Source organism: Phacochoerus africanus, chromosome 2, assembly GCF_016906955.1.
Source record: "Phacochoerus africanus isolate WHEZ1 chromosome 2, ROS_Pafr_v1, whole genome shotgun sequence".
NCBI classification, from domain to species: domain Eukaryota; kingdom Metazoa; phylum Chordata; class Mammalia; order Artiodactyla; family Suidae; genus Phacochoerus; species Phacochoerus africanus.
Window position 1 is genome coordinate 27870501 of NC_062545.1, and position 13737 is coordinate 27884237.

The following is a 13737-nucleotide window of genomic DNA, read 5'->3' on the forward strand; positions in this document are numbered from 1 at the left end:
TAAAATCATCCATGGGTTTAGTGATTGATAGGGCCTGGATAGATAGGTGTTTGGATCTGAGATTCGAAACATTAGTTTTAACAGATGATAGAATAAAACTTTGGATGGAGATAAAATAGTCTTGTCTACTTCGATCAAAAGCAGGTTAGTTTTGACAAAACTACTGAAGAATTACATCATAAACACTTCTGTTTTTCTTTATTTCTTTAAGATATACATGGGACTTACCCGTTATTTTCTATTCAAACTGAGTATTACAATGAAATTTAGTCATTAAAAAAGTAAACGGGGGAGTTCCTGTGGTGGGGCAGTGGTAACAAATCTGACTAGTTTCCATGAAGATGAGGGTTCAATCTCTGGCTTCGATCAGTGGGTTAAGGATCCAGTGTTGCCATGAGCTGTGGTGTATGTTGCAGATGAGGCTCAGATCTGGTATTGCTGTGGCTATGGCTGTTGCTGGCAGCTACAGCTCTGATTTGACTTCTAGCTGGAAACTTTCATGTGCCATGGGTGTGGCCCTGAAAAGAAAGAAAAAAAAGGCAGATGGAAGGTAAAATATCACAGACGTGGATTTCTTTTCCTTTAATGATACCTGCCTGCTGCCTGGGAATCCCTAACCCCAGAAATTGTTAACACTGGTGATAATCAGTTGGACAAGAAAAAAATTATTTTGTTCAATTCTGCCGTTCTTTGAGCATTTCACCCATACCACATGCTGTGTGGACCGTTTCATGGTTTTTAGCACAAGCTTTATTTCATAAGATTTCCAGCTTTAGCCTTTTTCAGCCTGATTTCAAAGTGAGAGTTTTAGGAACGCATATTAAAACGGGCTCCTGTGAATTCTGTTGTCGTTGTTCACCTCCTTTTCCTCCATCTCCCTGTGATGGGGGAAGTTGTGATGGGTAGAGAGAGCCCAGACTGGGTCCTGGAGACTGGAGAGCTGGTCACTGTGAAGATACAAATGTATCAAATAATATTAGTCAAGTTTTTAATGCTTTTGGCCTCAATGTCCTTCTCTATAGATGAAGACTTTGAAAAAAAAAACTCTATGGCTAAAACAAAAGTGTGTTTTTGGAAGGTTATACCACCTACCTATTATCCCTTATTATTGTGGAATAAATGTCTTAAGTACATTGACCTTCCTTTGATCACTTGGACAGGTCCAAGATGGCACTTACATTCTTGCATTTATTCTATTTAAAGGCCTGAAATATTTTTCTCTTGCCCAATTAATTTGCAGAACATCAATTATCCCTTAAGGACAATGGACCATGAAACATTTCTATTTCATAGTTATGCCTCTTATCATAATCACACTGGTTTGTTTCTTTGATGGGAAGTGAGTGGGGGTTGGGGGATGGGGTGGGACAGAATTTCTGTATTTATGTATTTAATGAAACTATTCCAATAGTAACCCTTACTTAGCCTAACTTATAAATATTGAGAGTTTAGGTAAAACAGGTATCACTAGGATATATCTGGTTGGTACAGGACCTAGTCAATCTATTTCCAAGACACTTAGGTATTTTGAAGATCAAAGATCATCCTGGCTTTGACTGCATAGCATTTTCCAGAGATCTCTTGCTCTTCTTGGTAGGGATTTGTGCTTTGCTTTTTGGAAATACTTAATAGTTAGCTGCATTATCATTTTCTTCTCTTGGACCTAGAGAAGAGTTAAACACTGGATTTAAAAATGTTAAGATGTTTTATGAAAAAAAGGGAAATTTGTTTGTGTGATCATAAAAATTCCAATCATGATGGAACAAGCTCAGTATATACCTGAATGAAATGAATATTCCTAAACAAATACCTTCTCTCAAAAACAAAACAAAACAAAATATAAATGTATATACATTTAGGTTACAATAGTAGAAGTAGTTTCTCCTTGTAAGAGGTGTTCTACTGTATAGCAGACAATTTAGAGGATGCTTGGAATAGCATATCCATTGAAGATTGTTGTGGCCTTTAGTCCACTCAGAGAAGCTGGACCAGGATGGTGAAGGAATCAGGACATTCTATTTTATAAGGAGGAGTTCATTCAGTCTAATGTCGTTATTTTGGAAGAGGCCGATGGAGAGCATGGTAGTTAAGAGAACTACCATGGAAAGGGATCTTATGCGTTGCCCCAGATGGAAGCACTGAGCTTGTGGGTAGAAGTTAAAGGAAGCAGATGAAGGCTCCGAGTCAGAAAGAGCCCTCTAACCCTGAGAGCTGTTCTACCTGGAGTCAAAAATGGTGAGGCCGTGGGCTTCCTGTCAGAGCCTCCTATACAGGCTGTGACCTGCTGGCTCAGTGATGTGATTTGAACATTAAATTGCATTTCATTTAGAATATCCATTTCCAATTGACTCAGGCATTTGTTTATGATAATACGAGGAATGATAATGATAGCAGTTTATCATTTAATATAATGAGGGCACTTATGTTCAATATAATGAAAAAGAAAGATGAACTTAAAATATTTTCACTTAGAAGATTCAGTTAAAGAACAAGAAGAGATATTCTAGTTAATTTGTGAGGAATTTTCAGGGAGCTATCACTGACTTTTTCATTAAAGGCAGTCCGCAGCCTGCAGCATTGCTGCATTTTTGAAAAGTGACTTTGAGAATGTGACATGACCCTCCTCTTTAGACAGTCTTTCTTTCAAAGGTCTATTATTTTATTTTATACTCTTTAAGGAAACTTATAGTAAGAGAAGAGTCAAATTAGCCCATATTCTCTAAGCTAGATTCTATTTATAAATATATATGGAAATAAAGTAAAAGGCAAGATATAGTTTTAAGTTCATTAATAACATGTAAATTGCTAATGCTTTAAAATTATGTGATATCTCAAAATTGTGTCTTTTAAAAATTTATATTACTTTTGGGGGAAAGTTTCTATATTTTCTGTAATAGCATAAGCCTTGTTCACTTAGGATAATATAATGCTATAGAGTGCTTTAAAAATCATAGGGACTTTTCACATCTATTCTATGTAACTCTCAAAGTAACTTTGAAGGATGGGTACTGTTATCATTCCCATTTTATCGATGGGGATTCTGAGGCTTGAAGGCTCGAGTAATGGCGGAAGTCATATGTTCAAGTAGGAGACTGGCGGTTGGTTTGTTGACTGCAAATCCCATGCTCTGTGGGCTGAACAGAGTATCAGAGGTAAAGGAATGAGAGATGTGGTTTCTAAAATACTATCCACCTAGTTAGATGTCAACTGTGACTATACCATATGCTGTGTAGGCATATCAGCCTCAAAACTCTCTGGTTATATACGCTGTTGAATAGATATAATCGAGAACTCCTCATTTCCCCTCGACTGAACCTTATTTTCTTTATTTATCCATCTGAGATGCATGCCTCAGGTTAGATGTTTTCAAAAATATCAGTTTCTTCTGTTTCTAAGGTGCTCCCTCCCTCTCCTGCTCCCCAATCTTTCCTTCTTCCCTCTGCAGCTTAGATTCCCTTCTGAACATGAGAATAGAAAGAACTGAAAAAATGTGGAAGGTTCATCACTAAGCCTTCCTATGAATCTCTTTTGTAGACTTCCAACTGCCTTCTACAGCTGGAACAGAGTTGCTTCTCATCACTTCTTTATATAGAAGCTAAACATTGATTTTGTTTAAAGTATAGAGGTTATAAAATCATATCATCCCAAATCAGGAAATAAAACAAATTTGGGAACCCCTGGCTAATATGACAGTTTAATAATTTACATAATTGGTTTCAGCCCTTCTTTCCTTTTTGGTACCTTGTGGGATAACCTGTCTTTCTGTGTGGTCTTTGTGAAAAGAATCTGTTCAATTTAGTGTCATTGGGAATAACGTAGAAATGACTGACACTTTGCCTGGGGATTCAGAGGAGAAGTTTCTGCCTCAAAGAACTCATTAATCCATCTTCCCAACCAAGGCAGGTCCCCCATCCCACCTGTAGAAGAGATGCTCATGCCAGCTGCTGAGGAGACAATTTTTTTCATGTTATTGTGATTACAATTACAATCCTCATACAGTATTTTGCTCTTTCATTACCATTATCATCTAAGTATTTCTCCCCTCCTCTACCCAGCTTCTGCCTCTCTAACTTGAAATTTTATTCATCTTTGCATTCTTTTAAAAAAGTTTTTATTTTATATTGGACTATAGTTGATTTAAAATGTTGGGTTAGTTTCAGGTGTACAGTGAAGTGATTCAGTTATACATATACATATATCCATTCTTTTCAGATTCTTTTCCCATATAGCTTATTATTATTATTATTATTATTTTGTCTTTTTAGGGTTTCACCTATGGCATATGGAGGTTCCCAGGCTAGGGGTCGAGTCAGAGCTGTAGCTGCCGGCCTATGCCAGAGCCACAGCAATGCTAAATCTGAGCCACGTTTGTGACCTACACCACAGCTCACAGCAATGCCAGGGATTGAACCTGTGTCCTCATGGATGCTAGTCAGATTCGTTTCCACTGAGCCACGATGAGAACTCTCCCATATATCGTATTACGGAATATTGAATAGAGTTCCCTGTGGTATACTGAAGGTCCTTGTTGATTATTTTATATATAGCGGTATGTATATGTTAATCCAAAACTCTTAGTTTATCCCTTCCCTCACTTTCCCTTTGGTAGCCATAAGTTTATTTTCTGTTTGTGAATCTATTTCTGTTTTGTAAATAAGTTAATTTGTCTTATCTTTTTAGATTCCACATATAAGAGGTATCATGTGACATACTTGTTTTTGTCTAACTTAGTATGATAATCTCTAGGTCCGTCCATGTTGATGCAAATAGTGTTATTTCATTCTTTTTTATGGCTGAGTAGTATTCCATTGCGTGTGTGTATACATCACATTTCTTTATCCATTCCTCTGCTGATGGACATTTAAGTTGCTTCCATGTCTTGGTAACTGCAAATAGTGCTGCTATGAGCATTGAGGTGCAACTTTTTTTTCCAAAATTCTTTTTTTATGATTTTTATTTTTTCCATTATAATTGACTTACAGTGGTTCTGTCCATTTCTACTGTATAGCAAAATGACCCAGTCATATATATATATATTTTTTTTTCCTCATATTATCCTCCATCATATTCTGTCCCAAGTGACTGGATATAGTTCCCTATGCTATACAGCAGGATCTCATTGCTTATCCACTCCAAGTGCAATAGTCTGCATCTGTTAACCCCAAACTCCCAGTCTATCCCACTCCCTCCCCCTCGGCAACCACAAGTCTGTTCTCCAAGTCTGTGAGTTTCTTTTCTGTGGAAAAGTTCATTTGTGCCATATATTAGGTTCCAGATATGTGATATCATATGGTATCTGTCTTTCTCTTTCTGTCTTACTTCACTTAGTGTGAGAGTCTCCAGTTCCATTCATGTTGCTACAAATGGTGTTATTTTGTTCTTTTTTTATGGCTGAGTAGTATTCCATTGTGTATATATACCACATCTTCTTAATCCATTCATCTGTCGATGGACATTTAGGTTGTTTCCATGTCTTGGCTATTGTGAATAGTGTTGCAGTGAACATAGGGGTGCATGTATCTTTTTCAATGAAAGTTTTGTCCAGATATATGCTCAAGAGTGGGATTGCTGGGTCATATAGTAGTCCTATATTTAGTTTTCTGAGGTACCTCCATACTGTTTTCCACAGTGGTTGTACCAATTTACCTTTCAACCAACAGTGTAAGCCTACCTCCCCAACTTTTAATGATTGTACGATATTTTGCTGGAGATGTTTCTTTTCATGTACTCATCTATTCCCCCAATTGTTGGATACTTAAATTGTTTTTCTGTTTGTTTTTTTTTTAATTTTGTTTCCAATTGATCAATAATGGAGATTTTTCCCACTGGCTTATTTAAATTTTTTAAATTTTAAACCTTAATTTTTTAAAGATATGCTTGGTTTATACTTAATATGTAAAAATGTGAACATGACCAAAATACCTACAGGTAAAAAGCACATCCCCCAGCCCCCCAGGTGCCGTCTTCAGAGGCAACTGTGGTTATCAGATCCTGTGTGTTCCGCCAGAGACTGTCTAAGCATACTCTATGTGCGGAAAGATGTATGTCCCTTTTTATTTCGCTGCTGTGAGGCTATTGGGCAGCTGCATACAGTGGATCCTACAGGGACCCTGCCCTGAGGCTGCTTCCACTTAGAGAAAATGGCATGGATCTCCTTCCACCAAAGTGCTACCCACTCACTAAGCCACATGCCTGCAGGGGACACAGAGGCAGAGCAGAGGAGTCAGTTTTCTAGACTGGCACCCCCGGTGGCTATTAACGAGGTATCTCTTGATGGAAATGTAGGCTCTTTCCTGTATAAACTACAACCCTGTACCAAAAGCTGTCTATGTGCACATTTGCGGATTAAATTCCTGGACGTGCAACTGGTGACAAAAAGGGCATGTGTGATGGCACTCGTTTACATCAAAGAAATTAGTGACCAGAGCTAGCTGGTGATGTAAAGACTTACCAGCTTTGGAGACTTCAAGCCAAGGGCACTCCTCATGGAGCATGTCAAGGGCCATCCAACACTGTCAGGCTCTGGAGCCAGCTGGCCTGGTTTCACTGCCCTTGACTATGACTTGACCCTTTGGTCTTCAGTTTTCTCACACTAGAAGAAACCATAGGACTTCCTTCCCAGGGCTGTTGAGTTAATTCATACAGAGCTTTTAAAACAATGCTTTGAGGTGTGCTTAATCAGTGTTTGCTTTATCATCCTCCTTCTCATTCCACTCCTGGAATCCAGGCTCTCAGAACCTCTGGGAGGCCTGAGACTCTTTCATATTCTAGGACCTTTGGATTTAGGTGGCATCTCAGGTCACTGGACTTCAGTTGGGATTGACGTTTGCGATGAGTTCCCACTCTGCTTCCTAGTATAAATTGCCACTGGATTAACTGCCAAAATCTGAGACTCTCTGGTGCTTATGCTGCGTCCTTTCTCTGGGGCGGAGTTCTCCTCTGCCTCCTACCAAGACCCCCGGCAGTATAGAGAGTTCTGCTTGTGCGTATGCGCCCGCGTGCACTTGTGTGAGGTTGGGGCCTGGGGTGATTGCAACTGCTTGTCTCATTCTCTGGACAGTCCCTAGCCAAGATCCAGTTGCAGGGACCTTGCCAGGTACTGCCACAGGCAAACAAGTGGTGGGGAGGGAGGAGCAGGTGTCCCCACTAACTGACTAATTGGCCTGGCTCTCAACCTCATTTTCCATGTTCTGAAAGGGTTTTGGCAGCAGTACCATCTCCCAAAGTTAGCTGAATGCCACGTGTGTATAAAACAGTTTGCTGCTCCGTCAGAGGTTGAGAAAAATGTCTTTTCCTAAAGGCGATGACAATGTTCAGTGTTACAAAGGGAACAAAGGCATTATTTGCAAATTAGCACATCAGTACATGTAAATATAATTCCAGTAGCAGAAACAAGCTTTGGGACGATGGTCAGTGCTCCTCTCTCTGTGGAAACCGTGGGTGTTTGAGTTGCCTTCTCATTACAGTGTGGCTGGCAATACCCGCTCAGGCGCCCCAGGCTTCTGTTTGTAGTTTTTGTTTGTCATTTTTGCAAAATCGATGCGGGTGCTTGAGGCAGTCAAATTTCCTAGAGGCTGTGTACTTGTTACAGATCGCCTGTGAGTGTTCGGTGATGTCACAGAAGGTTCACAGAGCTGCCTGTGGCCAGAGGCCTGTTCCAATAGCTCTAAATCGCTCTCCCTGTCTGAGCTCATGTCTGGCCCTGAAGACAGATTGTGGCCTTTCTGTAGAGCTTTCATTTCTTACTCTTCCTTTTTTTTCTTTTTCTTTTAAGGAATGGGGCTCTGCCTCCTGTGTTTCTGGCTGTCTCTGAGATGTGTATGGAAATGAAGTAGTGTCTTTACATTTCCCACCCAATTAATTACACAGGTCTTTCTGGTGGGCACCAAGTTAATATAGTCTCATTTCTTTTCCTTTTTTTTCCCCTTTTTTTGCCTCTCCTGCATCATGCATAAATTCCTGGCCCAAGGGTCAAACATGAGTCCAGCAGTGACAAGGCCAGATCCTTAGCCCTCTGGACTGCTAGGGAACTCCTGGTCTCATTTCTTTATATGTCCCAAAATATTTCCAAATGACCTTGATAGGGTCATTTCTGTGGTTTGCTTCTGGTTTCACCAATCTTTTTGTGAGCATGTTTATTTCCATTGTGATATGTTACCTAAAATACAATTTTAGAAATGTGTTCTTGTTTTAAGAGCAAACCAGATGTCAAAATCCTTTGGTTTTATTGGTTTGCTCTCTGATTCTCTGGTAGATGTCAGAATGACCATTTATCTTGGGCAGGATTTTACATGAGAAAATTTAAAAGAGTAGTAATTTTCTTGGAAATTTCACAAATATTACAAAATCAGGGTTCTGCATTGAGTAAGGCCTTTGGTCATTCCAGCCCTCTGTCCACTTTGCTTTTGACAGTAAACGATAACGTATCATAATGATGATGATTCTATTTATAAGCTTTCTACTGTTTACCAAGTATTCTCATGGACATAATCTCATCTGTCCTGCTAACTGTGCTATTAAGTATGAAGTAGAACCATAATAATTATGTGTGATCCTTTTTAATCCAAATAAGGGGCAATTTTAAAAGGCTCTAGTAAATAGAAAAGTTGGCTACAAATGACCAACTCTGTTTCAATACTGCAACTGAGAGAGGTAAATGACACACCCAGGGCCGTGCAGGCTAAGTGACAGAGCTCGTCTGAACCCCAGGCCCTCTTTCTTTCGGGCTGCACATGTGGCATATGGAAGTTCCCAGGCTGGGGTTGAATTGGAACTGTAGCTGCTGGCCTGCACCACAGCCACCGCAATGATGGATCCTTAACCCACTGAGCAAGGCCAGAGATTGAACCTGTGTCCTCATGGATACTAGTTGGATTCGTTACCACTGAGCCACAGCGGGAACTCCCAGCAGTCCTTAGTTCTAATTGGAATGCTCAGCTCTATATTTGTCCTGGTAGATTGTTTAAGTCCCCATTTACTATTAGCTGAAAACGTCTATAGTTTCTATTGCCTTATTTTCTTGATTCGACGATAATGCATTGTCTCTTGAAAAATGGGTCTGTAAATCTGGGTCTTCCTCACAGAGAATTTAGATTTCCTCTGCCTGGATATTCCCTCTGTGCCACTCACCTGGCCTCTGGCATGCTGGTCTCTGTTTTGGATTCTCAGATTCGTAGGGGGGCTGTACATCATCCTACGGCCACTCTCCTTCCACTAACTGCTGAGACCTCCTAGCCAATGAGGGCTCCTAGAAGATGAAACTTTCCAGTTTGCCCCTGTCAGTTCTTACATTACTATGGTCACAAAAATATTTTGATCTCTCTCTCTGCTTTATCTTTCAGTAGGTTTGAAAGGGCCATCTGCTTAGTCCACACCATCCCCCCATGTCCTGGGCACTCCAATGGAACCTTTATCCTTTGACCATGATTAGACTTTCAAGTTGGTCTTGATGTGGCTTTTTGGCTGGCCCTAGAGTCATACAATAATTTATTGTCTTACTATTATTGAACAAGTTTTTTTGTAAAAATTCTTTTCACAACGCACTTATAAATTCATAGATATTTTAAACTAAATTCAGGCAATAATCTTCTCGTCAGTGGGAAGATGCTTTCATGGTTACAACTCCAGAAACTTTTTTTTTTTTTTGTCTCTTTGCCTTTTCTAGGGCCGCTCCCGTGGCATATGGAGGTTCCCAGGCTAGGGGTCGAATCGGAGCTGTAGCCACCGGCCTACGCCAGAGCCACAGCAACGCGGGATCCGAGCTGAGTCTGCAACCTACACCACAGCTCACTGCAACCTACACCACAGCTCACGGCAACGCTGGATCGTTAACCCACTGAGCAAGGGCAGGGATCGAACCCGCAACCTCATGGTTCCTAGTTGGATTCGTTAACCACTGTGCCACAACAGGAACTCCTCCAGAAACTTCTTTAACTTCTGAAGTATGGGAAAATGTAGAAGGATCAAATTAAAGGAATAAAGCTCATGAAGCCGTGTACAGCCAGCCCATCTGGTTTCCAGGTATTAAATCTTTGCTCATGGGTAATTAACTCATTTTTCCATTTGGCAAATTTTGTGGAACATTGTTGTTTATAACAGCAAATAACAGATTATATCTTCACATTGCTCCAAGTCCTGTCAAGGAGACATGCACATAACCATGTGTATAACCAATGGTGAGAATACTGAATAATAAGTGCTAGGGTAAAGGGTGCTATAGTTGTCCGATGGAGGACAGCCAAATCAAACAATTATTTGACTTGGTCCAGAAAGGGTGAGTTGGAGATGAGCACTCCCAGTGGAAGAAACTGCAGGTGGGAAGGCTCATAGGTAGGAACTAATACATGGGCTTTAGAAATCTGCATGTTTGCAATGATTGGACTCAAAGCTTGGGTCGGGGTGCAGGGGAGGCAAAAATGAGGGAGGATAGTGATTGAGAGAATGCTGTAGAGATTGGTGGAGTTCAGATTATGAGGAATTGAGTGTTCTAAAGAGTTGACTTTTTCTCTGAAATGCCACAGGTAGGACCATTAAATGATTGCAGTAAGGTTAATTAGCTTAACATTTTAGAAAGACTATTGGATTGGTGGAATTGACTGTACTATTTCAGATGGAGACTTAAGAATCCTAAACAAAAGCTGTATATGAGACATGGAGAGGGGTGGGGGGTGATTCTCTAGAAGGTAGAATCCATAGGGGTGAGAGAGAGAAGGAGAGATGATAAAAGATTTCCGTATTTGTTTTGCTTTGGCTAAGTGGATGAACATCTTGGTCATTTACCAAAGAGAGAAAATAAGAAGCCAATTTTGTGGAGAAGATGTGTTTTGTTTTGATACATTAAGCCATTTGGGCAGTTTGGATTTGAAGAAGATATGGATTTGGTAACCATCAAAAAATGTATCAATAGTTTTTCAAGTCTTGAGTTGAAAGAGGTCACCAAAGAGACATTACAGGAATTCCCATTGTGGAGCAGTGGAAATGAATCCGTCTAGGAACCATGAGGTTTCAGGTTTGATCCCTGGCCTCACTGAGTGGGTTAAGGATCTGGCATTGCCATGAGCTGTGGTGTAGGTCGCACACACAACTTGGATCTGATGTGGCTGTGGCTGTGGCTGTGGCTGTGGTATAGGCCTGGCAGCTGTAGCTTCAATTGGACCCCTAGCCTGGGAACCTCCATATGCCGTGGGCGTGGCCCTAAAAAAAAGAAGCAAAAAAAGAGAGAGATGTTATAGGGTGAAAGGGTCAGAAGGCCAAGGATGGTGGCCCTTGGGACACTGACATTTTAGTAGTGAGTGGAAGACCTAAAAACTTTAAAGGAGACTTAAGACTAGGGTGACCAACCACCCCAGTTTGCTCTGGAGTGAGGGTTTTGGGGCTGAGGCATGGTCAGTGCTAAAACTGGGTTGGTCCCAGACAAACCATAGTGGTCACTCTACAGAGGAATGGCTAGAAGACCTAGGGAGGAAAATCAGGAGAATATGATGTGAATGAGAGTGTTCAAAGGAAGGTATAGTGGCACCAAATGACGAAAGTTGCAGAGACCGTGTCAAATAAGCATGGAAATGTCATCTGAATTTGCAAAGATAAGATTCGGGGGCACTTTTGAGATAGAAGTCAGACTACAGGGATTTTTAAGAGTTCATGAGAAGTGCAGACAAAAATATAGGATCTTTTGGAGAGGTTTTTAAATAATGAGATTCCAGTTTTTTTGCAACCTTGATTAATCTGCTCCAACTATGGTAAGACATACACAAGAAGAAAAAATGATTTCCAGTTCCTGGGTGAAGGAAAGGTAATTTTTCTACCGTTTCTAAGCCTAAATTACTTCTGGATATATTCTGATAAGCTATTACGATTTCTTAAATGAGGAAATTTTAATTATTTGACCCAAGACTGTGGACGACCTGGCCCTTGAATCCCAATGAATCTGGGAAAGTAATTTTTTCTCATTCTCCTCTCCATAAATTTTGCAAGCCTCTGATGGTTATTTTTCTTTTACATGCTTTCTGCATGATTGGAAAATGAATACTTGCAGTATTGAAATGTCAGAGTTAAGATGAAAAAAAAAAAAACCTCTTTTTTTTTTTTTTTTTTTTTAAGGGCCGCACCCATGGCATATGAAGGTTCCCAGGCTAGGGGTCGAATCAGAGCTGTAGGCGCCTGCCTGTGCCACAGCCATAGCAGCGCCAGATCCAAGCTTCATCTGCGACCTACAGCACAGCTCATGGCATTGCTGGATCCTTAACCCACTGAGCGAGGCCAGGGATCTAACCTGCGTCCTCATGGATACTAGTCAGGGTCGTTAACCACTGAGCCATGACAGGAACTCCAACCACTCATTTTTTAATTTTTTTGGCCATGACTGGGGCCTGTGGAAGTTCCTGGGCCAGCGATTGACCCGGGAACTTAGGGCAGTGACCCGGGAACACCAGAGCAGTGACCTAAGCCACAGCAGTGACAAGGCCAGGTCCTTAACCCTTAGGCTACCAGGGAACTCTCCAAACAAGGCATTTAAATTTATTATAAAATGGAGGAAAATCAGAGAAGATCATCAGGTGAGCACGGAGAAGAAATGAATGAATTATGCTTGGACCTTTATGAAGAAACGTGCTACTGACAGCAGAGAGTTTTCAGTAAGATGGAGAGGGTTCCATTTGCCTTGGCAATTACTGTCCATGTCTTGTTTGGGACTTTTGCAAATGCGATTTTGCTCCCATTTCACTACAAAGTTTTCTTCCTTAATTCCTAGTAAGTTTTATGGCTCTGTTCTAAGCTGCTTACGTTGCTTTACCAGCCTGGACTAGTGATGATGGAGGGAGCATGATCGGGTAGGAGGGAGATATTTGGAAGAGGACCTGGAGGGTTGCTTCTACTCCCAGGCTGGTTTACAGACCACTCTGCCCACAGCTTGGTTGGTCACTCCTGCATATTTTTTTTTAAACTCTCTCTCCTTTTGATAGCCTTATATCTTCCATGACTATTTGGTCTGAGGATCCAATTAGTTTCGTTCCATTCTTGGAGGACCACTTATTGGCTAGACATTTTTGATGTATTCTGGGCATGAAGAGGTGAATCAGACTGTTTTAGGGAAGTCTAGGTCTGGAAGTATTGATTCCAAAGACATGGCTGTCATCTTGCGGCTTGTACTATGAACGCAAAACATTTTCTAAGCACACCTGGGCTTGTGCTGAAATGTCTTGAAATGGGCACATACTGAAGATACTGCAGACAGGAACCCTCCTTCCTTGAGCTCTGAGCAATGTGAGGTCAGGAGAACATGTTTCCTATTCATCTGACCATTTAACAATTAATTTTTTAAGCTGCCTAACTCATTTGATCCTCATGACACCATGAACAGCACTATTATTACCCCATTGATGTAACAGAGGCACAGAGAGATTCAGAAACCCACTCAGGGATAAATAGCTAGTAAGCTGCTGAGCCAGAATTCCAGTTCTGGCAATCTGCTTTTAACCACTCTATGCTGTCTCTCCATTGATCACCACTAGAAACTACTGGCTTGGTGGGCGACTGCCAGTGAGGTTAATCAGAGTAGAGTGGCGGGGAGGGAGGGCCAGAGTAACATCTCAAAGGTTGAATTCTTTAGGTGAGTGAGTTTTAGTAACCATTTAAACCAAAGCATCCTCTAATTTTCTACCAACTCTCTCTTGGACTAACCCACTGTTCTAGTATAACTTCAACACATCTTATGTTTAAGCATATCGATTACTGACTTGG

The 13737-nt window shown here is 40.8% G+C and overlaps 1 protein-coding gene across 2 annotated transcripts in view; it reads right to left on the reverse strand.

Moving 5' to 3' along the window:
• Positions 1-495: 495 nt before the first annotated feature.
• PDE7B (phosphodiesterase 7B) overlaps positions 496-13737 on the reverse strand; it is a 368574-nt gene continuing 355332 nt past the window's right edge. For both annotated transcript variants that reach the window (XM_047770127.1, XM_047770128.1), the window contains one exon: positions 496-947. In XM_047770127.1, coding sequence (XP_047626083.1) covers positions 856-947 — 92 coding nt within the window. In that variant the 3' untranslated portion in view covers positions 496-855. The remainder of the gene's footprint in view (positions 948-13737) is intronic.